Raw genomic sequence first — 27108 nt, 5'->3', positions numbered from 1 at the left:
TTACTTACCAGTTTAAAAGCATGACACATCAGAATCTAGCGTTGTTGAGGATGGATGAGGAAATGAACAAGAGAGTGATACATATTCATATCTCATTGATAAAACTGGGTGAGACAGATGTTTTTTAAGAAGATTTATTTTAGAAAGCAGGATTTGAGGACCTGTGGTCACTCGGGGGAAATATTCTGTAGTTGAGGATACAGTTTTGGCTATAGATTTTTATTACAAAAGCCGAATTCTGAGTTTTTGTTTTTAAACAGTTTCACCCCCAGCAATATAAACTAGCACTAAATATTTAGATTTGACCCCATTTGGATCTTCACACATTGGAACTTTGCAGTGGCAGAACTTCCACTTGAACGTAGGGTAGTGTGAGGACAACTCTGTTCTTATTTCAGTGAAACACATCTCCTCCAAGTGCCATTGGCTACACTTTTGTACTTTCTTAAAAAAACAACATTTTATTAGGGGCTCATACAACTCTTATCACAATCCATACATATACGTACATCAATTGTGTAAAGCACATCTGTATATTCATTGCCCTCAACATTTTCAAAGCATTTGCTCTCCACTTAAGGCCTTTGCATCAAGTCCTCATGCAGGAGCCCTGGTCATGTAGTGGGGAGTGCATTGGACTTTTTATCCCTGCGATGTGATACATAGTCCCAGAAATCCACAAGGGCAATTCTACCCTGTCCTATTGGCTTTTTGTGAGTTGGAATCAACTTGATAGCAGTGAATTTTCCCACATGCATATATAATTTCTTATTCACATGCATTTATCATTTTACTAGAAGCTATCCTGCTCAGATCATTTGGATGACAATTTGTTTATTCAACTTAGAAGACATTTTCTTATGTTTCTAAATGATATTTAGAATACTGTTAATGCTTAATGATTTATATGGTATTATATTGCTAAGGGAGCCCTCACTCGCTCATCTTCATCTAGTCACTTCTAACTCATGTGACGGTGGTAGTTACATAAACTTGTGTCAACTTGAGGGTATTAAGACTGAAGGGGGTGGAGCTTAGCTTGTCAATCAGGTCACAGCCTGATGATGCCTCCTAGTGGGCGTGACCCTCTTATGAGGATTCTCAGAACTTTCTCCCTGGAGGCAGGCCACACACACTCTCACTCATTTGCCTTCCTGTTGAGGAGCCACACTGGGAGAGCTGGAGGTGTCACATGGAAACATGTAACAGCACTGAGATGCTTCCATTACCACGGGACCCACAAGATGCTTTTCACCCACTGACTTGTGATCTTCCTGCATTTTGCATCATTGCATGTGCTGTGTGAATCTGAGAGGAATTTATGGACTAGTATTGGACATATGGGCTAATATCGGTCTTAAGGACTTGTTCTGGACTGGCTGATAATTACTTCTTGATAGAAAGTTTTCTCTTAAACACATGAGTGTCCTTGGATTTGTTTCTCTAGTCCACCCCGTCTAACACAGAGACCTTATAGCACAGAGTAGAATTGTCCCTTTGGTTTCTGAGGCTGTAAGTCTTCTGGGAACAGAAAGCTCATCTTCATCCCACTGAACTGGTGGGTTCGAACTTCTGACCTTACAGTTAGCAGTGGAACTCATAACCCGCTCTGCCACCAGAACTCTTTCTTATTTTTAAAAAATCATTTTATAGGGGACTCTTACAGCCCTTGTAACATTCCACACATTAATTATATCAAGCATGTTTGTACATATGTAGCCATTATCATTTCCAAAACATTTTTCTACTTGAGCCCTTGGTATAAGCTCCTCCCCCCCCTTCCCACTCTCATGAATCCTTGATCAGTTATATATTGTTGTTATCATTTCATATCTTACACTGTCCACTGTGTCTCCTTTTAACCACATTCCTATTATTCATCCCCTTCAGTGTGGGGGGGCTTTATATAAAACCTTGCTCCCCCTTCCCCCTCCCTAACCATCCCCCTCCCACTACTGTTCCTGAGGGGTTTATCTGTCCTGAATTCCATGTGTCAGGAGCTCGTATCTGTACCAATGTGTGTTCTCCAGTCTAGCCCGTTTTGTAAGGTAGAACTGGGTCATGGAAGTGGGGTGGGGGTGGGTGGGGGAAGCATTCAGGAACTAGAGGCATGATGCTACCAGAACTCTTAAAGGAGACGTAGTGTTTCAACATTTATTAACTGAGCTGTTAACCAAACGGTTGGGAGTTCCAACCCACATAGCCACTCTGTGGAAGAAGAGACCTGGTGCTCTGCTCCGTTCCATAGGGTCACAGTGAGTTGATGCCCACTCATAGCCACCCAGTAGGACAGCGTCGAACAGCCCCTGTGAGTTTCTGAGACGGTAACTCTATAGGATTCGAAAGCCCCGCGTCTCTCTCTTGAGGAGTGGCTGGTGGTTTTGAACCACTGGCATTGCCGTTAGCAGCCCAGTGCATGCCAACTATGCCATCAAAGCGCCCTTCATCAGGAAAGAGTGTTGGATTTTATCAAGTGCTTTTCTGTTTCCATAGTGATGCTCTTGTGGTTCTTTCTCTGTGTTCTATTGATCTGTCTTACTGCTGTTTAATTTTTAATGTTGAAAAATATATTTTCATTTTAGGGCAAATAACCATCTTTACTGAAAGTCTGCCAATCACTGGTAAAATCATTGACTTGCAACAAGACAAACACTAATGTTAAAATAAGAAAGTCTGAATAGGTTTATAACTGGAGAAAGAACTGAAAAGTTATTAAACAACTGTCATTCCCCCAAAGGATAACAGCATTTGGTGGATCTGTTCACACATTCTTTCAGGGATCAGATAATCCCAATATTGCATGAACTGTTTAAAAGCATTTTAAAAAATGAACTCTTAGAGGCAACAGGATTGTTCCCTAAACCTGTTTTTGTCTGTCTCTTCCACTTTGTATGCCCCTCCAGGGCAGGGCCCCTATTGTCATTCACCATTGAATCTCTGTAATCTCTGGCTTGTAATAGTTGTGCAACCTATTGCCTAACCTAACCTAAAATTGTCACAGCAGAGGGTAGTTTGCACGCCATTCTGAGTTGTAAACATTGGTGTGCTGGATTGTGAGGCCTTTTGAGCCTTAAGCACTGAGAGAGGACACAACTTTAGGAGAAGAAATTGGTGGCCCTCAATAAACAGAAGAATCTTAGGAGTCCATTGTCTGAAAATGGAGCCAGCTGCCTTGCAAAACATTCACTGGATCAGTTTAAGCAGAGACTTAAACTAGAGTGACATTATCCTTACCTAATATTGAATTGGGCTGGATTTAATAGAATTCTCTTTTTTCTGTCTCTTTAACTTCTGACTTTTCGACATATAAAAAATGTGTACTTGAAGCAGAATTAGCCATTCTTGGCAGTTTTATGTATGGGTAAGGGTTAAGAAAGAAGAGATGAAAGTCACTGAGATTTTGTAGTAGGTTCTTTGGATGTCACGCTTCAAAACGGGAAGCCAAGAATAGCAAACAGTTCTGGAGGTGGGCAGAGAAATTGGGTCCACATTTTGATTGATCACATAGTATTTGAATATAAGAATTTTAGGAAAACTTAACTTTTGAGAGTTCCTTATATGTTTAAATGTGTGATGACTCGTGTAGAAAGGAGCTTGTCTGGTGTGAACAGGAGACATCTCTTAAACTGAACTACAGATGTTCCTACTACAGATGCTTTTCCTCCGTTAGTTGCTGTACATCTTTCTTCATGTGACTTAAATTTTTTAGTTTGATTTCTGCCCCTTTTGTTTTGTTACTGGTGTGTGGTCTGGTGGATTTTTCCTGTCCCCCGCTATACACTTGTCACAATGAGGGGCTACTAAATAGGACAGTGTTCTCTGTTTGTGTAGTTCCCCACAGCTGTTTCCTATAGCAAAGGCCCTGGAAAACAATGACTTCATAGTTTCCACAAAAAACCCTTTTATGTATAGTAGTGCAAGATAAATCATTCAAAATTGAGCAATTTAAAGCTCTGTTCTCTGTTGCTTCTTCCTTCAAAAATACTCTTGTTTGAGCTACTCATTAATCACCCACTGGCTGTTCCTCAAATGACCTTTTATATTTAACAAACAACATGTTTGCTCTGGAGCACATAGAGCTAGCTGTCTTTCATTTGATTGTGTTATTTTCCGTTTAGAAAGCATTGTTTAATGCCGTGGACTATGGCACTTCCTATAGGAATTGACCAGCCACTGGACATCTGTTGGCCCTTCCCTGAGCTGGTTGAGTTTGCATGGCAGCAGACGGTGTGTCCACAGACAGACATTTCACGCTGGAGAAGATTTCATATAAACTGGTCAGGAAATGCCTTTGTTGTATCTGATTTTCCTTTAAGGAATCTTTGTAACTTCATCAGCTCAGTAAATTTGTTCCAAGTTCAACTCTTCTTTAAGAGCAAGATAGAGCCATCTGATTCTTAGCAAATTTAAGACAATAATACTATTAATAATGCAGGTAACATTTTTTTCTGACGTGGAACCAGATGATTTATAAATCCATGCACACTTTTCTCATTTAGTTTTAATGGAAGCCCTGTGAAAAAGGGCAATATTCCCCCTTTTAAAATTAGGGTGCTGGGGCTAATTGCTGGTGAGTTCCAAGCCTGCGAGATTAAACTAGAAGATACTAATATTTAATAAGAAATGGTGGACAGTGGTAATGAAGGTGCTCTTTCTAAACTTGTGCCCAGTTGAATACCCTTCCCCACACCTGAGCCTAATCAAAGTTCATTCCTTGTGAATAATGTGACTCCACTGAATTCTTTTTCATCAAATCCCACTGCTGCTCATTGACGCCTACATTTTCCAGAACCACATGTTCCAGCCTGTAGATTGCTAGTGACACTAAAGCAGTGGTTCTCAACCTTCCTAACGCTGCGGCCCTTTAACAGTTCCTCTTATTGTGGTGACTCCCGAACCGTACAATTATTTGTGTTGCTACTCCATAACTGTCATTTTGCCACTGTTATAAATCGGGCTATCCCTGTGAAAGGGTTGTTCGACCCCAAAGGGGTGGTGACCCACAGGTTGAGAATCGCTGCTCTAAAGGTTTCCATATTCTACCCTGCCCTCAACATTTTTTGCCAGTGACTTGGATATGAAAGAACTTTGTTATAGTCACATAAAATCTGTGAATAACATGAAGCATGTAATATCCATTCTGAACGACAGAAGCCAGATCCATGAAGATCACTGATCAAAATTAAATAGGTGAAGTGTAATAGAAATCCACATCTTGCATATGGGTCCAGAAGGTGAGCTACTAATAGTAACATGCATGTGAAAGTTTCCGGGTGTCTGTGGATGCCAAGAATGTGTAAGACTTTCATGCTACCTTAAAAGAATCGTCAGGGATCTAGGAGGTGATAGTGCTGTTACCTGTCAGGCAACGTCTTATGTTTCATTCTGGGAACTCAGAGTGTTGTGTCATTTCTGGGACACTGACCAATTGAAATGTGTCTGGAGTTGGTTGTGGAATGGTGGGTTGCATCAAGTTGCGTCACTTCCCTTAGAAGTGTCTTCTGTCGCGAGGAGGGGTTTCTTTAAGAAAGTATTTTGTGATAAGAGCCTTATGAGCCCCAATAAAAAGATTAAAAAAAAAAGAAAGAATTTGATGGACGTAGTTCTCCCTCCTAGAGTAGTGGTCCTCAGTATGTTTCCTCATGATGTTTGCAGTCGCCTTTATGTACTTTTAAACACCGCCTCTCTAAATGAGTAGGTTTTATTGCAGTTGAATCTATTTCTAGCTGTATATTATCTCGCCTTAAAAATTGCCATTCTTTAACCAAAGAAAGCAAAGAAAAAAAATTAGCCAGGCATTTAGGCTTTTTGATTTTGGCTCCCTGTTACACCCCTCCGACTTGGAGAGGTAATAGGTACAAGCCTTCGAGTAGGAGATTTTGGTTCAGATCTGAGATCTGAGGCAAGTGACGTGCCTTCTCTCAGCTTCTCTTGGCCATATTTCCTCTTTTACTATATTGGTGTAGCAGTGAAAACAAATTCTGGGGTCCGTCTTTTGTCAAAGCGAAGTGGCATAAAGCAAACTTCTCAATAATGGGAAAATGCCCGAATACTCACTGGAGCTGTTTTTAGAAAAGAACTTATTATTCCACTCATCCTAATGTTCAAAAACAGGCAAAGCTAACCAATGGTGTTAGGAGTTAGGAGAGTGCTTATCTTTGGGGTGGAGGGCAACTGGGGGCGGTTATGGGGTGGCAAGAGGGGAGCTTTTGGAGTGCTGGTGATGTTCCTTGATCTGGGTGATAAATGCTCGCAATCCATCAATTTTCCAAACTGACCACTAGTGATTTGTACATGTTTCTGTGTATAATATGTGTAATCAGGGACCAAAGCCTAACTAGAGATGACATAGACTTGTCGCTTTGCCGATCCTGTCCTCTTCTGGTCCCAGTGGTGCCTGAAGTGCCATGTGTACTCTCATAGCAGTCCTGTTTGCTTTCCCTATCAGCAGTTCATCTCTGGACACTTGAAAACACCCGCTATCAAGAAAAGCAAAATCACCTATAGCTTGCCACTCACAGATAATCACTGTTAGAAATTTGGTGTATGTTTAAGGGAAAACAGGTCCTTAACAAGTTTGAAATAATTTTCATATGTAGTTCTTAATTTTAATTATGCATTTAATTCTTCATGTTTTTGAAAACATTTAAACAGCATTTGTATTATCTGCTGCTTATTGTTGTAGAAAGATATATAATGATTTGTTAGAATGTAGTTGTCTTCTAATTCTTCTGTTTTGACTTTTAACTGTTGGAAGTTATTCTTCTAGGAATAGGTATCTTTTTTTTTAATTTAGCAGTTTTATTGGCATAATTCATGTCCCCATGCAATTCAGTGGGTTTAAAAAGAGTTGTGCATGTATTTTCTTAGAGTTGATTGTAAGTCTTCTCCTAAACACTTTAAAAAAGCTTTGCTTTGGGTCTCCACTCCGCACTCCCCACCTCATCCATTATGGAGTCCAGGGCGGATGATACCTTCAGGACCAGGGGTGTGAGTGGTGATACTGGGAGGGTGGAGGGAGGGTGGGTTGGAAAGGGGGACCCGATTCAAGGATCTACATGTGACCTCCTCCCCGGGGGATGGACAACAGAAAAGTGGGTGAAGGGAGACGTTGGACAGGGAAAGATATGACAAAATAATAATTTATAAATTATCAAGGGTTCATGAGGGAGGAGGGAGCAGGGAGGGAGGGGGAAAATGAGGACCTGGTACCAGCGGCTTAAGTGGAGAGCAAATGTTTTGAGAATGATGAGGGCAATGAATGTACAAATGTGCTTTACACAATTGATGTATGTGTGGATTGTGTTAAGAGTTGTATGAGCCCCTAATAAAATGATTAAAAATAAAATAAAAAGCTTTGCTTTATTAGCCATAGTTTAGTGAATCTTAAATTGTGTTGGAAAGTGACAAGGAGAGCGAAAAGACACTCTTGAGTTGCATAATTGGATACATAAACATGTTCTGGTGACCCGAGCTGACTTTGGACTTGGAATTGAGTAGGCTTGGCAACATTGGGCTAGGAACGATGGGCAGGGTCTCAGTTAATCTTCATCTGCATAGAGACTTGAGCATCATCAGGTAAGGAACACTGTTCTTTACATTGTTAGTTGATGAGAACAGAGTTCCCCAAAGGCAGGTCTCTGTTTCTCTTGCTCGCATTCTTTGGAATCCTGGGACACTCAGGCAGGACAGCTTTTTACATGCTGCAACTTGATCTTCCAGCGCAGTCTGAATTCCTCCTTGCTCCTCAAATAATAACATTTCAATGAGATAAACGGCATTTTTGTTTCTGGGCCACATTTCAGTCACAAGAAAAAATGCAAATTACAACAAAGCAAAGTTGATGAATAGGAATTGTTTTAAAAGCAAATCAACTTCCAGAAGCCTCAGGGTTGGCGCATCTAGAGTTCAAGTCTCAACACATGTTACATGTCTGAATTGCTGTTCAGAATTAAAGACCTCAAACCAACCCTAAATGATCCTGAATGTAGAAGAACTTAAGATTCCTTGTTTTTTAAAGATTGTGGACAAACATGTTTTAAGCCTATTTAATTAAACAAAATTGAATTGATGAATAATGGTGACCTAACATTCCCCCTCCCATGGTTAAATCGTCTCTAAGATGAGTTCGGCAATCACAATCCATTCTAGTGTCCCCCCTCCTGTCTTCACCATTTCCTCCCAAGATCCCCCTGTCCTTTCCATCATCCACCCTCACCCATCCCTGTAGTCCCCAAGCCCCTTGTATCAGTTATTCTCATTATGCATCCACTCCTGTGCTTCACAGCTGGGAGACCCCACAGAAAACAAAATCGAAGCAAGGTGGTAAGAATTAAAAAGAGACACCGATACATACAGATAACATGTAAGAAGGGACATACCCCCAACAACATTCAAAGAGCCAGGGAAGAAATCTCTGTCATGAAACCACTAAGAGATACTTACACCCAGAACATGTTCAGGTACCATCTGTAGGGTGGTCAACAGGCCAAGTGTCAAGGTCTCTTATGAATATTACAATGGTCTCTGCCTGTGAGTAAGGCTGTTCCAGACCCTTGCCTGTGGCTGCAGTGGATCTGCCAGTGGCTCAGCCTGACTAGATACTCTGCAGATGGGTTTGGGCCTCCCGCTGTCTCATAACCCTCCACAAATTGGGTGTTCGTTAATTTTTGCCTTGATGCTTTTCTCCTCACCATTTTTGAATTTTGTAATTGTCATCTCTGGATCACACAAGCTGGTGTACCCCTCACTTAATGGCTGCTTGTTTGAATATAAGCCTTTAAAACTCCAGACACTATTCCAATTGATAGCTGGGCAACCTCTGCTTTCTTCACCACACTTTGCTCTAGCACCTTTATCTTCAGTGAGCATTTCCTGAAAGTGAGGTTGTAGAAGGGCCACGATGTAAGAACTAATTGTTCTAAAGTTGGAGCTAGGATTTAGTGCAAGCCCAAACCATAAGGGTTAATTCTTTTGGAAGTGGTCAATGCCTGGCATATTATAGACATGCAGTCTATGGGAATTATTATTAGTTACTTTTTTGTACCAAGTATTAATTACTCAGTACTGGGGAAATAATGCTGAAGAGGACTTTCCTGATCATTCTCTAGTGATGGAGATAAATATGCGATTTTATGTCGTGATTATTGGAATTAAGCACAGTGTAGTATGTGATAGAACGTAATTTTGACAGAAGCGCCTCCCTCCCATGTATGTGAGTGCTTTTGAGTATTTCCAGGGTAGCCACTTGGGTTCTTAGTCATGGTTTCACATTAGAAATAGAGTCATTTAAAAAACAAACAAAAACCACAAACTGAAACGTTATAGGCTCTGCTACGGAGTAATTAAATCAGCATCTCTAGGGTGCTGCTAGGGCCTGTTTTTAATTTTTAAAACATTCACAGCTTATTCTAAAGTACAGAATCAGTGCTTTAGATATTGGCTCCATGTTTCCTTTGGCATTTTCGGGATTGTATAGTAGCAGTTGATTTGTTTCCTTTACTTTTTGAGAAACATACAGGAATATCTGTATAAGGCTTTGGAATGCCATGCTGCTATGATCTCAGTAAAGCTTCAGAGTGATTATTTTAGAAAAGTATTACACCCCCACTTTGTAGAAAGGATAACCGGGCTCATGGTAACATACGTTAGTCTAAGGTGGTGGGTAGAGGACTTGACCACTTCAGTGTATTTACTGCCCGATCTTTTGTTTGCTATTATATTTCTAGGGAAAACATTCAGCTGTCACTTATGTATGTGGACCTCTTCCCTTTTTTGGAGAAATCCATGTAACAAAGGTTTGCTATTTTAACCATCTTAAGTTTATAATTCAGTGGCATTCCTTATATTCCTTCTCTTTGTTACCACTATCATTTCCTATAATTTGTATCACTTCTCTCATTCTCTTCTCGTCGGCAGAGGGACCCCAGTCCCAGCACTGCTCTGCTGCCAGCTTTTCTTCTTTGGTTGTGGCGAGGTCTCCCCTTTCTGCCCCTGGGTGACTCGCGTGAAGCCTGGAGGACTGGGGGACTGGTGAGCACCCCGGCAGGGCTCTGTAGACCGTGGTTGCATAGCCCCACCCACGAGGACTGGCGGCTTGGAGATGCACATTGGCCTGCTACCAGTGAGCTCAGCGGCTAGTTAGAAACCACCAGCCTCTCCTCACGAGAAAAGCAGGGCTTCCTATCCCCCAAGGAGTCAGTCTCAGAAACTCACAGGGGCAGTTCTCTTTCTTTTGAGATCCTCAGCCTTCCCAATGCCATGGCCCTTTAATGCAGGTCCTCATGTTGTGCTGACCCACCATCAAATTTATTTTCATTGCTACTCCATGACTGTCATTTTGCTACTGTTATGAATCGGGCAACCCAAAGGGGTTGCGACCCACAGGTTGAGAACTGCTGATAGAATGGGAGTCAGAAGACCATTGTGAGAAGGCCATCACCCTACATTTGGATGTTAAAACCTATCCCAGGGAACAGTTCATAAATATTTTCCCTTGTTCTATAGATTGTTTCATCGCTTTCCTGATAAACTTCTTTGAGGTACATTTTTAGTTTTGAAGTCTAGTTCATCTACTTTTTGTTATCTTTGCCGTTTGCTCGTACTCTTGGTAACATTTGGAAGTCTTCTTGCTGTATTTTCTACCTGTGTAGTTTTATGATCTGTTGGGAAAGCTTTTTCAGATTCCTCGTCTTGTTAGGGAGCTTGTAGTTTATTGTGCTCTTTCTTGTATCTCTTCTTGTTACTCTGGCTCGAATGCTCTTCACTATGTGGTTTTAAATGTTTGTTCTTGAAATAACAGTAAACATTTCTCATTTTATTATAGCTTTCTCTTTGAGGTTCTATACCCTTTTCTAGTCTTTATAATTTCAGGATCTCTGGTGGTGCAGTGGGTTGCATATTGGTCCACTAACCTCAAGGTCAGCAATTTGAAGCCACCACCTGCTCCACCGGAAATCGATGAAACTTTTCCTTCCATAAAGTGTTAGTTTCAGAAACCCACAGTTCTCTTTTGTCCTATAGGCTCACTATGAGCTGGGATTTTTGAGTTTTTGAGTCTTTACTTCAGCAATAAGTTTCTAATACATATGACCTTGTTTAAAATCCAGAGTTAATCAGTGCAAATACCTCTTATTATCTAAATCTATTTGAGTCCCAAGTTTTGACCATGAGGGGAGTACCCAAAAAACCTGGACCCCCCAAGTTACATATTTAAGTTTTTTTTACAAAACAATCTTATCACCTTCAAAGTACTCTCCATTACCCTTAATACATTTTTCAAATCTGCAATTCCGTTATTGGAAACATTTTTCAAACTCATCTGGTTGGATGGTTGACAGAACCTCCCCTAGTTTTTTTTTTGATCACCTCTAATAAACATTGTCAAATCACTGTCCTTTCATATCCTTCTTCGTTCATGGAAACAAAAAGTTCTATGGAATGAGGTCAGATGAGTAAACTGCGTGGGGCAAGAGAGGCATGCTGTTTTTGCCAAACACTGGCACACTGAGAAGACTGCGTGCATTGTTGTGGCAAAACCAGTCCCCCACAAATCAGACCTTTTTTGCTGTATACTGTTACTTTTTCAGAACCCCTAAATAGAAAGCTTGATTAACAGTCTGACCTGGTGGAATGCACAAGTTGACATTTTCATCCATTTGGGAAGTTGATGGACATGCAGAACGAGGTTTGTCATCAATCTACAGTTCACCATTTTTGAAACAAGAAAACCACTCGTACACTTAAGTTTTTCCCATAGTGCTGTCTTTTTGAGCTGTGTTCAACAACTCAAGAGTTTCTGCGGCATTTTTCCTGAGCAGGAAACAAAATTTCACAGACACATGCTGTTCTTTTAAATCGGCCATCACAAAATAATTAGGTTCCAGGGAAACTGCTTTTGTAAAAAAAAAAAATCCACTGTGACCGGAGAGAACCTTCCCAGGTGATGCCACTAGGTGCACTCATTCAGAGCGAGTTGTTCCATGCTCTCCAACCAGGAAAAATGTGTACTGCAAAAGCCTTTTCCTGTTTTGTTTTTTTGGTATCCCCTTTTATACTTAACCTGTGCTGGGTCCTTCTGTTTAGAAGGAGCAAAACACTCTGTACCAGAAACAGAGTACATTCTGTTTATCAAGAATGTACTGATGAACACGAAGTCCCGAGATCGTGTGGTATTCTTTACGATGTTCATTGGACTGTCTCCATCCTTTCCCCCTTTGCTTTTCTGGTCTCCCGTTAGTAAGAAGGTCTGAGGGATGGGGAGAGAGCATTCCAGTCATAAGGGAAGTATGTGTGACATCCAGAGACTTTAGGGTCTCTTTTAGGGTTCACTGTTGCCAAGCCGGCAAATTCCACTTCTTGGCAGCTCTTGCTAATAACTTGGACCTTCATAGCCTGATTTTCCCTGTTAGGTGAAAAGGGCTCCCACCAGCAAAGGTGAAGGTAGGTAATAAAGAGTGGACCAGGAGGGCAGAGTGCCAGTTGGCCGTGACTACATTCTGTACCTGGTATAGTGTTAGTACTGCATGAACATGCTTATTATTGGGTTTTCCTAGGTCATCACTGGTTTTATAGTAGTCACTCATTTATATAAATTCTATCTTGTATATTTATTATTATCAACTTAGCAGGTGTTTTGAAAATCAGGCTCAACAATGAACCTTTCTCAAGACACACGTTGCCAGCAGCAGCTCCAAACCTACAGAAATCCGAGTGTTCACCTTTCAAACATCCCATTCTCTAGTGCCCTCCCAAGTTCTTCTGTTTCATATCCAAGATCGTGGAAATAAATTGTACATTTCTCTGGCATAAAACCAGTTAAAGTAGGTGATGATTGGATTGTATGAGTCTTGGCAAGTTGCTCTCTCTCCCCAGAGGAGTAACATGACCCCGGGCAGCCATGTCAGATTAGTAGTGCTATGTCCGTTCCCCATGGGAGGAAATTACCAAGGCCATTACTTTGTTGTCTCTTTTTTAGGGTCCAGTAAAGGATGTCTTTAGCCAGCTCATGTTTTCCCCGAGCCTGGAGTAATGGTGCCTTTTCCACTAGGCCCCAGGGGAAGAAAGAACCACACGTCTGTTTTATAGCTGTACAGCAGTATAAGCTTAATTCTGTGTCTTTTCTCAACCATGTGTCAAACTCATATTTCTATTTTGTTTTCCTTTTAGGAGAAAAATGTTCTCTCTTTGTAGCCCTACACCCAAAGAATTTAAGGATAAGGAGAAATTTTAAGAAAGTTAAAAACCCCACAAGTATCTTTTAACTTTTATTATTTAGTAACTTTATATGAAAGCATCACCCTAACTGAAAGGGAAACTGGTCATGGCTAAATTTACTTATAGTAGAATGTGTAGGAGGAGCAGTGTTCGTTTTACTGGTAGAATGCTCATCTTTCATGCCGGAGGCCTGAGTTCAATTTTAGGCCAATGCAGCTCATGCACTGTTAGCACATGCCTGTCAGTGGAGGTTTGCGTGTTACTACTATACTGTGAACCGGTTTCTGTGGAGCTTTCAGACTAAGGAAGACTAGGAAGAAAAGGGCTTATGACCTCTTGAAAATCAGGGGAATGTACCCACAGGTACATATAGATTTGACAGGGGATAGTTGTATGTACTTTTGTATTTATTATGAATGTGCTGGAGTGGAGCATGGAGGGGGCAAATTTTTAAGAAGACGTCTTAGACACGGAGTTATGAAGACATCTTAGAATGAGTCCCTGGACTTGGGGAATTAGGACCATAGGCTTGGGAGACAGCAAGACCAGTTGGCATAGTATAGTTCACAAGACATGTTCTGCATCGTATTGGTGAGTGGTAACTGAGGACTTAAACTCTGTTGTACCACTGTGTCGATGTACCTAGTCGAGGATCTTCCCATTTTTACTTCCTCTCCACTTTACCAAGCATGACGCTCTTCTGAACCAGTCTGGTTTCCTCTGATAACATGTTCTAAGTCTGTGAGGTGAAGCCTCACCACCCTGGGTTCTAAGGAACATTCTGGCTCTACGTCCTTTCAGACAGATGTGTTTGTTCTCCTGGCAGTCCATGATACTTTCAGGGCTCTTTGCCAACACCGCGATTTACATGCATCACCTTAAGTACACTCACTGGTGTCGAATTGATGCCAATTCTTAGCCACCTTCTAGGACAGGAATAGCAGGACTGAGTAGGAAAATAGAAGTGAAAAACAATTTCTAGATGATAGCAATATTTCTATTTTTAGATGATATATTCCAGTGATAATCAACTTTTAAAAAATACAAAAATGCAGAAGGATTAATGTTAGGACATCAAATCAACTGAGGTTTGGTTATATATACATATATATGGCACACCAAAGCATTGCCAGGTATGGGTGGAAACAAAAACCAGATCACTAGCTGGGACTCTAGGGAATAAGCTTGAGGTAAAATTTTGGGAGCTAGAGACCTATTGATAGCCTTTCCCCAGCTTCATTTTGAAAACCAGGAATCCCAAGCTCAGTAATGTGCTTAAATAACCAGTGGTTTACAGCAGTGCTGGACTTGCATGAAGGTTTATTTATTTATTTTAACAGTCTTATTGGCACGCAATTCACATATCATACAATTCAGTAGTTCAATCATATCGAGATGAGTTATATAATCATTACCACAGTGAATTTTAGAACATTTTTTTCCTTTTTGTACTCACTGTTATTAGCTCCCTATTTCCCCCAACCTCCTCTGCCGTACCCCCAAGAACCCATCAATCCAATTACTGTCTCTATAGGTTGACTCATACTGGGTTTCATAAATAGAAAACATACAAAGAAAAACAAAACAATAGTAAAGTAAAACAGAAAAAACCTCATTTGAAAAGAAAGCAGAAAATATTGAAAACTATAAGATGTTTAAAATGGGTCAAGAGAGAGATGAGCTGATAACCAAACTACAGCTGCAATGGTCCACTTTCCAATACATTCTGCAGGACAGCAAGACGATTCACATCCCTAGTCTCTGGACAGGGACTTCGCCAGAGGCTTAGTCCATGTGTAGTGCCCTTCACTTCTTTAAAACACTGAAACAACTTTTCAGTGAGTCAAAAGGGAGATCACCTGGTGAGATAGTACATTTGAACTTACCTAGAGTTCGTTAAGTTAATCGACTTTACGATGCTCTCTGTATGATCCCAAGGCTGTTCACATTGCCTGGCATCGTTTTTCTTCATTCTGTGACACAGATTAAAGGCTCGGTCATTAGCCTGTGTTTTACACTGTCTGGGGAAGAGGCTGAAGAAATAGCCCCTGAGTATCTTGCAATAAGAAGTTACCTGAAAAGATACGGAAAGGTGGTTTTGTGTTTGTGAATGTTCACTGAGGCTTCACTTTTTAATTTCCTTTAGTTGGTGATGTAGTGATTTAAGGTGGAGTTGATTCAGAGCAGTTTTTGCCCTAGTTACAACTGGTTGTGGAAGACCTGTTACCTAGTAGTCATGCCCAACAAAGATCTTGTTGAGCAGCTTTTGCACAGTGTCTTGCCTAATGTTTGGTGGGTAAATGCTGCCCGAGTTGAAGGTATACGGCAGGAAGCATACATCAAATCGTAATGTAATCTGGATAAAGAGTTGAATATTGTCTCCACCATGAAATTTCAACAGCTGATCATAAACTACTGGCTTTGACACCAAAGGAAGAGTTTGGGAAGCATGTGCTGGAAACTTGTCCTACCAACCGTGGAACTATACGAGGACAGCTTGACATTCTGGCAGTTTGTATGACCCAGCTCTGTGGCCTACCTCCTGCTATACCAGAAACTTCCCCATGGCAGGTATCTGTTACTTCCTCTGGAAAACAAACAAGAATTCAGGGAACAGCCCCCTGCCTTCCTAGCTACAACTTAGCCTGAACTTGTCCTGGTCTCCTTTCCCCTGTGTCCACTGCTCCATTTAAGGTGATTCTTCTGCTGCTTTTCGAAATCCGTTTTCCTGTTACCAAAGAACATTTGTTCTGTCTCCTTTCCATTACTTTCCCTCGCCATCTAATATTCACACCATCCCTGTGCTCTGCAAGTCTCATCATTCTTGCCCCGAAGGAACATACTGGTCACGCTTCTTCCAAGAACATACTGGTTGATTTTTTTTCATATACTACCTGTATTAGTCTGGGTTGACTAGATAAACAAATCCAGAGGCAGGCACTCATGTGTGTAAGAGAGAACTTTATATCAAAGAGCAGTTATACATTAAGAAAACATTCCGGCCCAGTCCAGATCAAGTCCATAAGTCCGATATTAGCCCATATGTCTACCAGTCTATAAATTCCTCTTCAGACTCATGCAGCCATTCAATGACACCAAATGCAGGAAGATCACAGGCCAGTGGGTGGAAAGTCTTATGGATCCAGTGGCGGTGGAAGCATCTCAGCGCTGGTGTGGGTTTCCACGTGGTTCCTCCAGCTGTGAGGCTCTAGCTTAGCTCCATGTGTCTTGTCAGCAGGAAGACAATGCAGAGAGTGTGTATCTGGCTTCCAGTTAGCAGTTTACCTCCATGATGCCTCCAAGCTGTGACTTGATTGACAGGCTAGACAACACCCCTTCGCAAGTTGACACCAGATTATGTAACTACCACACTACCTTAGCTATTCATTACAGAGATGCAAATCCAAGTTGCACAGAAGGATCATCTCACCTCAGTATTAATAACAAATGTGAAAGAAACAGAAAACAAATGCTGGCAAGGGTGTGGGGAAATGAGAACCCTCACCCACTACAGATGGCATTGTCAAATGGTGCAACCACGGTTGAAAGTAGTATGGCGTATTCTTAAAAAGGTAAACTAGAAATACTGTGTGGTCCAGCAATCTCGTATGTACCCTACATAAATGAGCACAAGGACATGAATAGATTTGTGCATATCTATGTTCATTGCAGCATTATTCCTAATAGTAAAGCGATGGTAACAGTGTAAGTCCATCAACAACTGGACGGTGATGAAAGGCACAGGGCCCCTTCTGACCTCCTCTGGCTACACAGAGAAGGAGAACCCACCTTTCCACTAGTTCAAGGCAGAGAGGTCAAACATACGTCTATCTTCCATCCTTCTTTCCCGTATGTATTCTGACACCAGCCAGCCTTCCCAAGGCACTCGATTTTTCTGGTGCATACCGTTTTTCATTGCAGTGGCCATGCAGAACTCGGATTTTATTCAAGATTATGGAGTTTATTTGCGAAGCCAACAGGTTACAAAATGTCAAGGATACAATCCTTTTGTCTGCAGCACCTCTCCTCAGCCATGCCGACAGGCATGTCTCCCTCTGGCTCCTTGGACCCTGTGTTCTATGGACTGGGGAGCCGCTGCCTTACATCACAGTGCTGCTTCTCTGTACGGTCTCAGCAGCTCAGTGCAGCCGCTGGCCCCTTTGCTGCCGCTGTCACTTCAGGCAGGGTTCTTGAATGTGCTCTGCTGGTGCCTCTTCTTTCCTGATGGTTATGGGATTCTTGCTCCTCCAGCTTCTGAGATAGCTCACTTTGATACCCGATGGAATAGGAAAACTGACTCACCACTGCTGTCAGTGTTTTGTACTCTTTGTATGGTCCCACCCACACGTTACTATTTATAGCTGGAGGACTTTGTCAGACACAGTGCTGGAAGATGAGCCGGTTAGAAAGCACTTTAAACGTAAAATTGTGGAAGAGCTGCCTTCTCAAAAGAGTCGGCCATAATGGCGTGGATGGAGGAAAGCCTTTGGGAGTTCTTCTCAGGTAATTGGACCTATTGCCAGCAGAGACCAGTCCCTGGAGAAGGGCATCATGGCTGATGAAATGGAGGACAGTGAAAGAGGAAGACCCTTGATGAGATGGGTTGATAAGTAAGTGGCCCAAACAAAAGCGATTGTGAGAATGGCACAGGACTGGACAGGGTTGTGTTTTTGGATAGGGTTGCTGCGAGTCAGGACCTACGATAGCAGCAATGCCCAACAGCCGCAAAAGCAGTGAGTTAGCTGTTGGGAATTACAAAGACTTGGGTAGAAGAGCCATGCCACATAATTTCACTTCACCATGAATGGGTGGAAAACCATGCCACACAGGCTCATAAGGATCTGGGAAACATGGCACATGCTGAGTGAAGTAAATGAGCCATACCAGAGGACAAATATTGTGTGAGAACACATAAAAAGTAGAGGAAAAGTTAACGCATAGAAAAATTGCTTGACGATTGCCAGGGTTGCCAGGGGCATGGAAAGAGAGACACATACTAAGTGGGGTGAAGGGAAGGCAACATACAGTAAAGAGGAGGTCACCACAAAACGGCCAGGCAAAGCAAGAACGTGGGAGGAACATGAGAGCTAGACGCAGCAGAGGTAATTGACAGACACAATTCTGCAATAAAATTACTCACATGCGTGATGAGTAGAGAGAAAGCAAGGAAGACCCCTAATAAAATCGATTGACATAGTATTGCAACCGTGAGCGCAAACATACTTTTGAAGGTGGTGCAGAACTGCGCTATATTTTATTCTGCGGTACCTAGCGTTACTGCGATAGGAAACCGACTCAGTAACACCTGGCTGACAAAAGGTGAATTCAATGTCAGGCTGAATAGGGGTAGGTAGGTGAATGGGATGGCACCCAAGAATATATAGATATAGACATAGATCTGTAGATCTATCCGCATAGGTTTGACAGGATACTTCTACATATTTCTGTATGTTGTAAATACATCCATGAATAGAGTATTCATAGGGCAGAGTTTTGGCACTACTAGGTCATAGCCAAATTCCTTTAGGGAATGAGTCCCTGGACATGGGGGCTCAGTGCGGTAGTCTTTGGAAATATGAAAGTCAATTGCCATGACAATCTACAAAGACAATGTTCTGCATGGTACTTTGGGTGAGTAGTGACTGAGGACCTAAAAACTTGCGGTGTATTGGTCTTTTCCCCATCTGAAGAAGAGTGAAGAACATCAGAGGCATGGAATAGTGTGAAGTATTAATGGTCCCGTGTGAACCTTAGCCTCCATGACTCTGACACCAGAAGAACTAGATGGTGCAGGGGTACCTTTGCCCGCCACTCAGGAAGGGATTCCAGTAGAAGGTCCTAGATGGAGTAGGAGAAAAATGTGGAATAAAGCTCAAAATGATGAAAAAAGCCCAGAAAAAAACAAAAGAACACCTGGATTACGCTGATAGAGATTGGTGTGGTCCCCCAGACTATGGGCTTTAGTCACTGGTTACGCCGGAACTGAACTCACACCTCTGTGGCTCGGTTTTCAGCCAGACAACAGGCTTCTAAGAGAACAGTCATACCAAGGAGGTGAGCAGCTCTTACTTAGGTCAGTCAAGCAGAGGAGACCCAAAGAGCAGCTTCGTCCAGGAATAATGTTCAGAAGGCAGGAAGAGCCAGGGAAGGACGAAAGGGAAAACAGGCAGAGAGAGCGGGAAGAGTCCTGTCATATTGGGGAATTGCCGTCAATGCCAGGAACAAAGTATGCGTGAGTTGCGTAGAAACCCAGTGTGCTCTGTAAACTTTCATTCAGACTACAATCAAAAGCAAAATGAAAGCAAGTGAGGCGGCAGTGGAGGGAAAAGGGAGGTGCTGAGCCACAGGAAGATCACCCAGCAACAGAAGCGCAGAGAGCCAAGGACTGACCTTCACAGCCCTCAGAAAGAAGGACTTGGCCCCTAGAGCAGGCACCCTGAATGTGTACTTCTAACCCCTAAGCTGTAAGAAAATTAATCTGTTAAAGTCCGACTTGTAGCACCAGCTAACTAAGGACTTCACCCAGACTCATTCTTTTTCTTTTAACATCCGCTGTGACTATGCAGTACACTTGTTATGCTGAAGAAACGAAACATTAGTGAACTCACTGCCATCGAGTTGATTCCTACTCATGGTGACCGTATAGGACAGAGTGTAACTGTTCCTGTGGGAGTAGAAACCCTCCTCTCTCTCCTCCAGAGCGGCTGGTGGTTTCAAACTGCTGACCTTGTGGCTTACCAGCCCAATGTGTAACCCACTGCACCACCAGTGCTCCTCATTTAAGGTGTTGAACCGACACTGGTCCAGTTAGCAGCTAGCACAGGGGAGTGCTTTCACCATGGAACCACTAGCATTCTTTTTTGGTGTATATTACTATTAATTAGAACTAATACTTTCGTTTTCACTAGTTTGTCCCCTATGTCTTTTTCTGCTCCAGGATTCCATCAATAATACGACATTGCATTTAGCTGAACTGTCACCTTATTCTCCTTGATGATGTTTTCTCACACATTCCTTGTCCTTAATGACTTTCATGGTTTTGAAAATTACTGGTCATTTGTGGTGTAGACTACCCTTAATTGGGGTTGCCTGATGTTTCCCTCATGTCTAGACTGAGGTCATGGTTTCTTTGGGAGGCAGACCATTCTCATGATACTCTGTCAAAGGTATAGGCTATCAGCATAGCTTATCACTGATAATGTTTAACCATCATCTTTTGGCCAAGGCAATGTTAGCCAGGTTTTTCCACTATAAAATTTCCACCCGCACCCCTCTTTCCCTATTTCACTCTTTGGAAGCAAGTCACTAAACTTACAGTGAGGGTGTGTATATGGGGCAAGTGGGGAAAATCAAGAAATTATTTAGAATTTTTGTGTAAAAGGGATTTTCTTCTCATTTGCTTGCTTTCCTGTTTGCTTATCTGCATGCTGGGGGTCTCTCTCTCTTTCTCTCTCCATCCATCCATTGACTCATCCATCCATCCATCTAGTCATTTATTTGTCTTAGCATAAACTCATTTATTTTATATTTTGGATTATATTGCAAATACTGCATTACTCATTTTCTTACTCATCTGGTTCCATTGTCACCCATCATAACTTCATTCAGGTTGGTTTGGGGTTTCATTGATTCATTTATGTGGTGGCATCTTATTAGAACCCAGTTCTCTTTATGACTGAATAATATTCCTTTGTGTGAACATCTGTTTGCGTGTTTATGGGCACTTGAATTGTTTCTACCCTCTCTTGGCTATTGGGAATAAAATTGCAGTGAGCACTGGTGTACATGCATCTGGTGGAGTGCCTATATGCACGTCTCTTGGCTGTGTGCCTGGGAGTGAACTTGCTGGGTCATAGGGGAATTCTGTGTATAGCTTTTGAGGGGGAGGCATATTTAGATTGAGCTTTTGCTTTTATGTTACTTACTTTATCGCATCTCTCGTTTGTGATTCTGAATAAATAGTTTATTTTAAAGCTAGACACTCACAGCTACTCATCCTGCTGTATGTCCCTGTACAGAGCATCGTGTCAAAGAATGCACTGCAGTACCGGGGCAGCTCCCAGCATGACGCCCAGGAGTTTCTGCTGTGGCTTTTGGACCGCGTTCATGAGGACCTCAATCATTCTGTGAAGCAGAGTGGCCAGCCTCCTCTCAAGGTGAGTGTGCGCACTTAGCTGGGCAGACGGAGCACTGAGCAGGTGCTGCATGGCTGGCTGTTAAGTGAACTTAGATTCTCCCTCCAAACCACCGTAAAGTGGGGGGTGGCTAATCGGTTCAACTAATCTTTGGGAGAGTGTAAAATGTAATGGTTATTTAAAGAATATTTTACCTCATTTACTCTCGTGCTATGTGGCCCATAACTACTAGCTAGCAGAAAGGTTGGCAGTTCAAGCCCACTGAGAAGCGCCATGAAAGGGAGGCCTGTGCTTTGTTTCCTAAAGGAACGGATGGGGTCACCCTGAGGCAGAATCAACTTGACAGCAAGTTAAAAAGGGCAGCAACTGCGCCGAGCAGGGTAAGGCGCAGAGACCCTGCCCCAGCGCGCTAACAGTCTAATGAGAAGGGACATATTTGCATGGACGACTAGGTTTAAAGTAAAAATTTGTGATTCCATCTCACAAGATGGATTTTAAAGCAGAAATCTACTCCCTGTTCCAATAAGAGTTCATACACAGTGACAGAGAAAATGTATGGATGGCTCTGTCTTGAAGACTGGCTTCGCGCATGAGAACTGAGCTGCCACACAGTTCTTACTGGGAAGAAACCCTCATGGTCATGTTCGACTTACAGACACAAAACCTCACCAGCTTTGAACGCCTGAGAGCTCTGCTTGTGCTTTAAACATTAAATGTCTGGTTTGGGTGGTTTGCTAAGTTACTCCGGTGCAAGGTCTTTTTGTGCCTGAGCACAGTGATAAGGTGCTTGCACCCAGTGATACAGTTTTCATTATACTGTGTTGTGACTGACTCTCTCACCAGTTGAGATAGACTCAAGGCCAGGCACTCATTCTGTCTTATCTTTATAGCCTCAATGTCTGGCCCAGTGCTCTCTGCATGTGGTAGCAGATGCTTTGTAAATAATTGTCAGATGGAGGGACATGGAAAGGTTAAATAACATGTCAAATAGTGTGTGATTGTTGTTGTTATTAGGTGCCTTCAGAATGAAACACTTGCCCAACGTTGCCCGCTGCTGTGCCTTCTCAAGATTGTAGCCATGTTCATGGCCGCTGTTCCAGTTGGCTGGTTAGGTCCCCAGCAGTAGCCACGCTAGAGAATTTAGACTTGGGAGGAGTCAGGGCTGGAGTGAGGGCTTGGAGAGTTGGAGGGAGACTGGAGCATCCTGGGGAAGGAGCACTGTCCGGCTGCCCCAGTCTGTGGGAGATGAGTCGGCCTGACCCACATGCTGTCGGCTGCGTTCTACTTCTTTATCAGATGCCTTTCATGGACCTATCTGCATTTTATGTCTGTTGTAGTGAAAGTAAAGGACATTTGTGACTTTTTCAGATTAATCTTAAATCCAGAATAGGAACTCTAAAAATTATTTTTAACTAAATAGTTTTTTTGGTATGTATTTCACACATGCAATTCAGTAGTTCATTTACATTAAAAGTAGTTGTCTGATTATCTCCACAATTCCTTTTAGAGCATTTATTCATTGTCATCAGCTCCCCACCTCTCTCCAGGCTTCCCCACCATTCCCCCCAAGAAACTGTCAATCCAGGCACTGTCTTGCTAGCTCTACCCATCCGGGGTTTCTTTTCTTTTCTTTTCCTTTCTTCCTTCCTCCCTTTCTTTCTATCTTTTCCTTTTTTTTCTTGCTTTTTTATTATTAAAAGATCATTTTATTGGGGGCTCTTACAACTCTTATTACAATCCATATATCAGTTGTATCAGACATATTTGTACATAAGTTTTTATCATTCAGTTTCCCCCACCCCCCGTGGCCCCTTGATAGATTATAAATTATTATTATTTTTATATCTCACACTGACCGCTGTCTCCCTTCCCCCTGAAAGGGTGTGTGTGTGGTTATGTGTTGATCATTGCGGTCAGTTCCCCCTCCCTTTCCTCCTCTCCCCGTCTTCCCCTTAACCTTCTGGTATCACTGTCCCCATTCCTTTTCTGGATTCCTTTTTTCGTGAGCTCTTATCTCTTATCTGTACCTGTGTACATGCTCCAGTCTAGTCCGAAGTGAGAGGCAGCACTGGGGTCAGTGGAGGTGAGGACGCCTCAAGGAACCAGATGAATATATTGTGTTTTATCGGTTGACTTATCCCTTCCCTGTGACCCCTCTATGGCGGGATGTCCCATTGTCTACAGATGGGCTGTGGGTCTCTGCTCCTACCCCCCTTATTCTCAACAATATGTTTTTGTTTGTTTATTGTGGGTCTTCTGATGCCTGTTACCTGGTCCCGATGACACCTCATGATTGCGCAGGCTGGTGTGCTTTTTCCATGTGGACTTGTTGCTTCTCTGCTAGATGGCCGCTTGTTTAACTTCAAGCCTTTAAGACTCCAGACGCTGTAGCTTTTCATAGCCAGGCACCATCACCCTTCTTCACCACATTTGCTTTTGCACCCATTTTGTCTTCCACGAATGTGCTGGGAGGGTGAGCATCACAGAATGCCAGTTTGTTAGAACAGTATTCTTGCATCCTGGGTTTCTTATACAGAAAAACATAGAAAACGAAGTGCAGATAAACAAAACAAAAACACTGCACTGTACATGGAGTGAAGCTATTCACACCCTGCTTTGTGGTCAGAGGGGGCTGTCTGCATGTGTGGACCATACGAATGGAGTCGGGCCTCCCGCTGTCAGCCTTGCTTCTGAAACGGGCCGCTCACAGTTTAAGCTCAGATACCTTCCTTCCTTCGGGAAGAATTGGCACTCTAATCTATGAACTTGCGCTTCCTCCTTTTTAGCCACCGTCAGAGACTGATATGCCCGAGGGACCATCCTTTCCTATCTGCAGTACTTTTGTACAAGAACTTTTTCAAGCCCAGTACAGGTATGAGCAACCATTTCCCTCTGATTCGGTCTGTGTGGCCTGGGGCTGGATGATTTTAATTCGCATGGCTTCATTTTTGGTCTTTTAAGGTCGTCGTTGACATGCCCTCATTGTCAGAAACAGAGCAACACGTTTGACCCCTTTCTCTGCATTTCTCTGCCGATTCCTCTACCCCACACCAGGTAAGAAGAGTAAGCCAGGCTGTGTGTATCCCTCTAACATTCCTTTTCCTCTGCAGATGTCTCTTAGCCCTCATCCTGATGAGCAATCAATGGAACATAGCATTGGTGAAACCGCAGAAATAGATGCATGAGTTTGTAGAGTGAGCCGGTAAGCAAGCCAGTGCTTCAGTCTCGTTCAGCTCGTCATCCGCGAGCAGGATGGAGCCCGCGGTGCTCTGGAGTCCCTAGAAAAGCCCGAAGAAGCATTTGTTGTAAAATCTGTGTACAACGGCTGTTTCACCCATTTTTACGTGAACACCTAGTGATATCAGTTACGTGCCGCGTGCTGTGGAACTGTGATTGACACTGTTTGTTTCTCCGCCCTTAACTGAAGCTACCGCTGCCCCTTAAGCAGCGACTTCCCATTTCCTCCTGTTCTTATTTTATCTCGAGCGATTTCTCAAAATATCCTGGAGGTAGGTCGAGTTAATGAAAATACAAAGCACAGAACTAAGTATCGAGATGTTATGATTTTGTTCTGTAAGTACTCCTTTTCCAGAGATCTCTTAGTTCTTGTTTGATGACTTGACTTGGGTGGCTTAGTGTGTCCGAAGGAAAGTCTGGGGAAAAGAAAGAAAAGAAAAGTCGGGCGTAGCCTCAGTTGTGGTGACTTTCTGATGAGGCTTGTGTGCTGCTTTCGTCTTCTGGTTGAACTCAGCGACTAATGGGCAGGTCTGACTGATCTGTCTAGGCCTCTCTATGTCACTGTAGTGTACCAAGGGAAGTGCTCGCACTGCATGAGGATCGGCGTGGCCGTGCCTCTGTCGGGCACTGTCGCCAGACTTCGGGAAGCAGTGTCAATGGAAACCAAGATCCCAACCGACCAGGTAAGACTGATTCTGCATGAACCTCCACAGTGTGGCTTGCTGTTCTCTGGGAAGTTTTAAGCATTTCTCTGCCAAGTATGGTTAGATAGAAATTGAAAACCAGTTGCCTCTACTGTTGAAGAGAAAAGAACTCAAAGAGAAAAATATCCATAAAAAACTCCTCATGCTTCTTTCAGTTGTGTGTATGTGTGTGCATATAATTGTTTTCTTTTTTAAGAAAGGAAAAGCGGTGACCCCACACACCTAGGCCTTTTTGTAGCCACAGGACAGCCACAGGACCTCACTGCTTAGGGCCGGATTTTGGCTCCGTGACTCCACCGGAAGTGAGTTCTGACAGTCAGATTTTTTTTTTTTAGTTTGTAGTATTGCCTGCTATGTGGCGGTGTTTTGAGTAGTAAGTCATATGACATAACCTTCCAGTGACCATCCGAGGATGGTGCACCTGTTACTAATAAGGAACACCGAGGAAAGAAGACTCCTTGTACTTAGCTCTTCTTAGTCATTCCTACACGTGCCTGTGTGGGCAATAGAAAGAGCATCTCGGTGGTATTTGAAGAGCAAAGAGGTTTAAAAAACCCAGATGTCATTTCCTCAGTCCTCGTCCCACCATGGCGAGAATACCCTTCCCACTAGCTTTTCTGGCTAGTGCAGTCGTCTCTCCGCAGTAGATGGTCGCTGTGTTTTGCTTTCGGGTTAAGCTCGACCACAGTCTCTGGTCTTGTTAGTTAAAGTAGTTCTTCTGTGTTCCAAAGAGCTCGCTCATTCCTTTTCCCTCAGGAGGAGTAGAAGGACAGAAAGAAAAAGGAACATTTCTATTTGTTCTTGGTCAGTCTTACAAGTTGTTAAGTGCCCTGAGATGATTCGGACTCTCGGCAACTCCCTGTGTGCAGAGTGGGACTGCTGGTGCGGTTTTCACGATGGCGGCTCTCAGGGAGTTGACTGCTGGGTCTGCCTTTGCAAGCACCTCGGAGGGCACTTGAGCTGCCCCCCTTTTGGCTGAAAGTTGAGGGTTTAAGTTTTTGTGCCACCCCGCTACCATCACGCGCGACCAACCAAAATACTTTTGGCCTGTTGGTCACGATATATTTTTGCATAGTTTTTATTTGCTTCATTGCTATGATTTTATTTGGAAAACACCCAATTTTATGTTTTTCCTTGAAAATATGATTCAGTGACTGAATAGCTTTTCTGTAGATAGCTCTGGAAGTTGCCCTGAAATCACATGAATAAGAGAGAGGTGTTATGTACTTTGCCCTCATGTGGCCTCATTTGGGAAGTTACCACAGTATAACAAGTTTAACCAGCAGTTTTGCCCTAATACGGCAAATATCTCACAGAACAAATAACTGGCACATGGAAAAAATGTCCGTCTTCTTCCTTGTTCCAAAGAGCTCACTGATTCTTTTCCTTGAGAATGAGGGGAAAGACAGAGTGAGGGTGCCTTCGAGGTGTGTCCAAGGCAAATCTGGTTGCATCTTTAAAGCTTCCAGAACTGTGGGGCTCTTTAAATTGGTGAAATAATTACAGTTTTGTTTTGACCTCAGCTTGCTGGAGAAATTGAATTGTACTCGTATTTTCACTAGAAAAACAACATGATAATAACATTGGAAAGAAAGATATACCAAAAATATTGTTCGTGGGCTATTTGTGACAAGCCATCAGCCTCCTTTTTTCAGTATAGTCTTATAAAGTCCCAGTGCTCGCAGAGGGGTGTGTGTGTGGTGCCCCTTCATTTTCAGGAGGCCCCAGCCACCATGCGACTTCAAGCCCCGGGCTGGTTGGTGGCAGGCTGGGTATGGAGGCCTATGCTCTCTTCACTAGGCAGTGTCTGACGTCTT

The 27108-nt window shown here is 42.8% G+C and overlaps 1 protein-coding gene across 3 annotated transcripts in view; it reads left to right on the top strand.

Moving 5' to 3' along the window:
* USP31 (ubiquitin specific peptidase 31) overlaps window positions 1-27108 on the top strand; it is a 91646-nt gene that overhangs the window by 18100 nt on the left and 46438 nt on the right. For all 3 annotated transcript variants that reach the window (XR_012787267.1, XR_012787268.1, XM_075564608.1), the window contains exons 2-5: window positions 21234-21371; window positions 24137-24222; window positions 24312-24404; window positions 25135-25270. Coding sequence is in view for 1 of the 3 variants with exons in the window: in XM_075564608.1 (XP_075420723.1) it covers window positions 21234-21371; window positions 24137-24222; window positions 24312-24404; window positions 25135-25270 (453 nt within the window). In the remaining 2 variants the exon portion in view is untranslated. The remainder of the gene's footprint in view (window positions 1-21233; window positions 21372-24136; window positions 24223-24311; window positions 24405-25134; window positions 25271-27108) is intronic.

Source organism: Tenrec ecaudatus, chromosome 12 (genome assembly GCF_050624435.1).
Source record: "Tenrec ecaudatus isolate mTenEca1 chromosome 12, mTenEca1.hap1, whole genome shotgun sequence".
Classification (NCBI taxonomy): domain Eukaryota; kingdom Metazoa; phylum Chordata; class Mammalia; order Afrosoricida; family Tenrecidae; genus Tenrec; species Tenrec ecaudatus.
The sequence above is the reverse complement of the archived record's forward strand: the minus strand, read 5'-3'. Positions and strand labels throughout refer to the sequence as shown.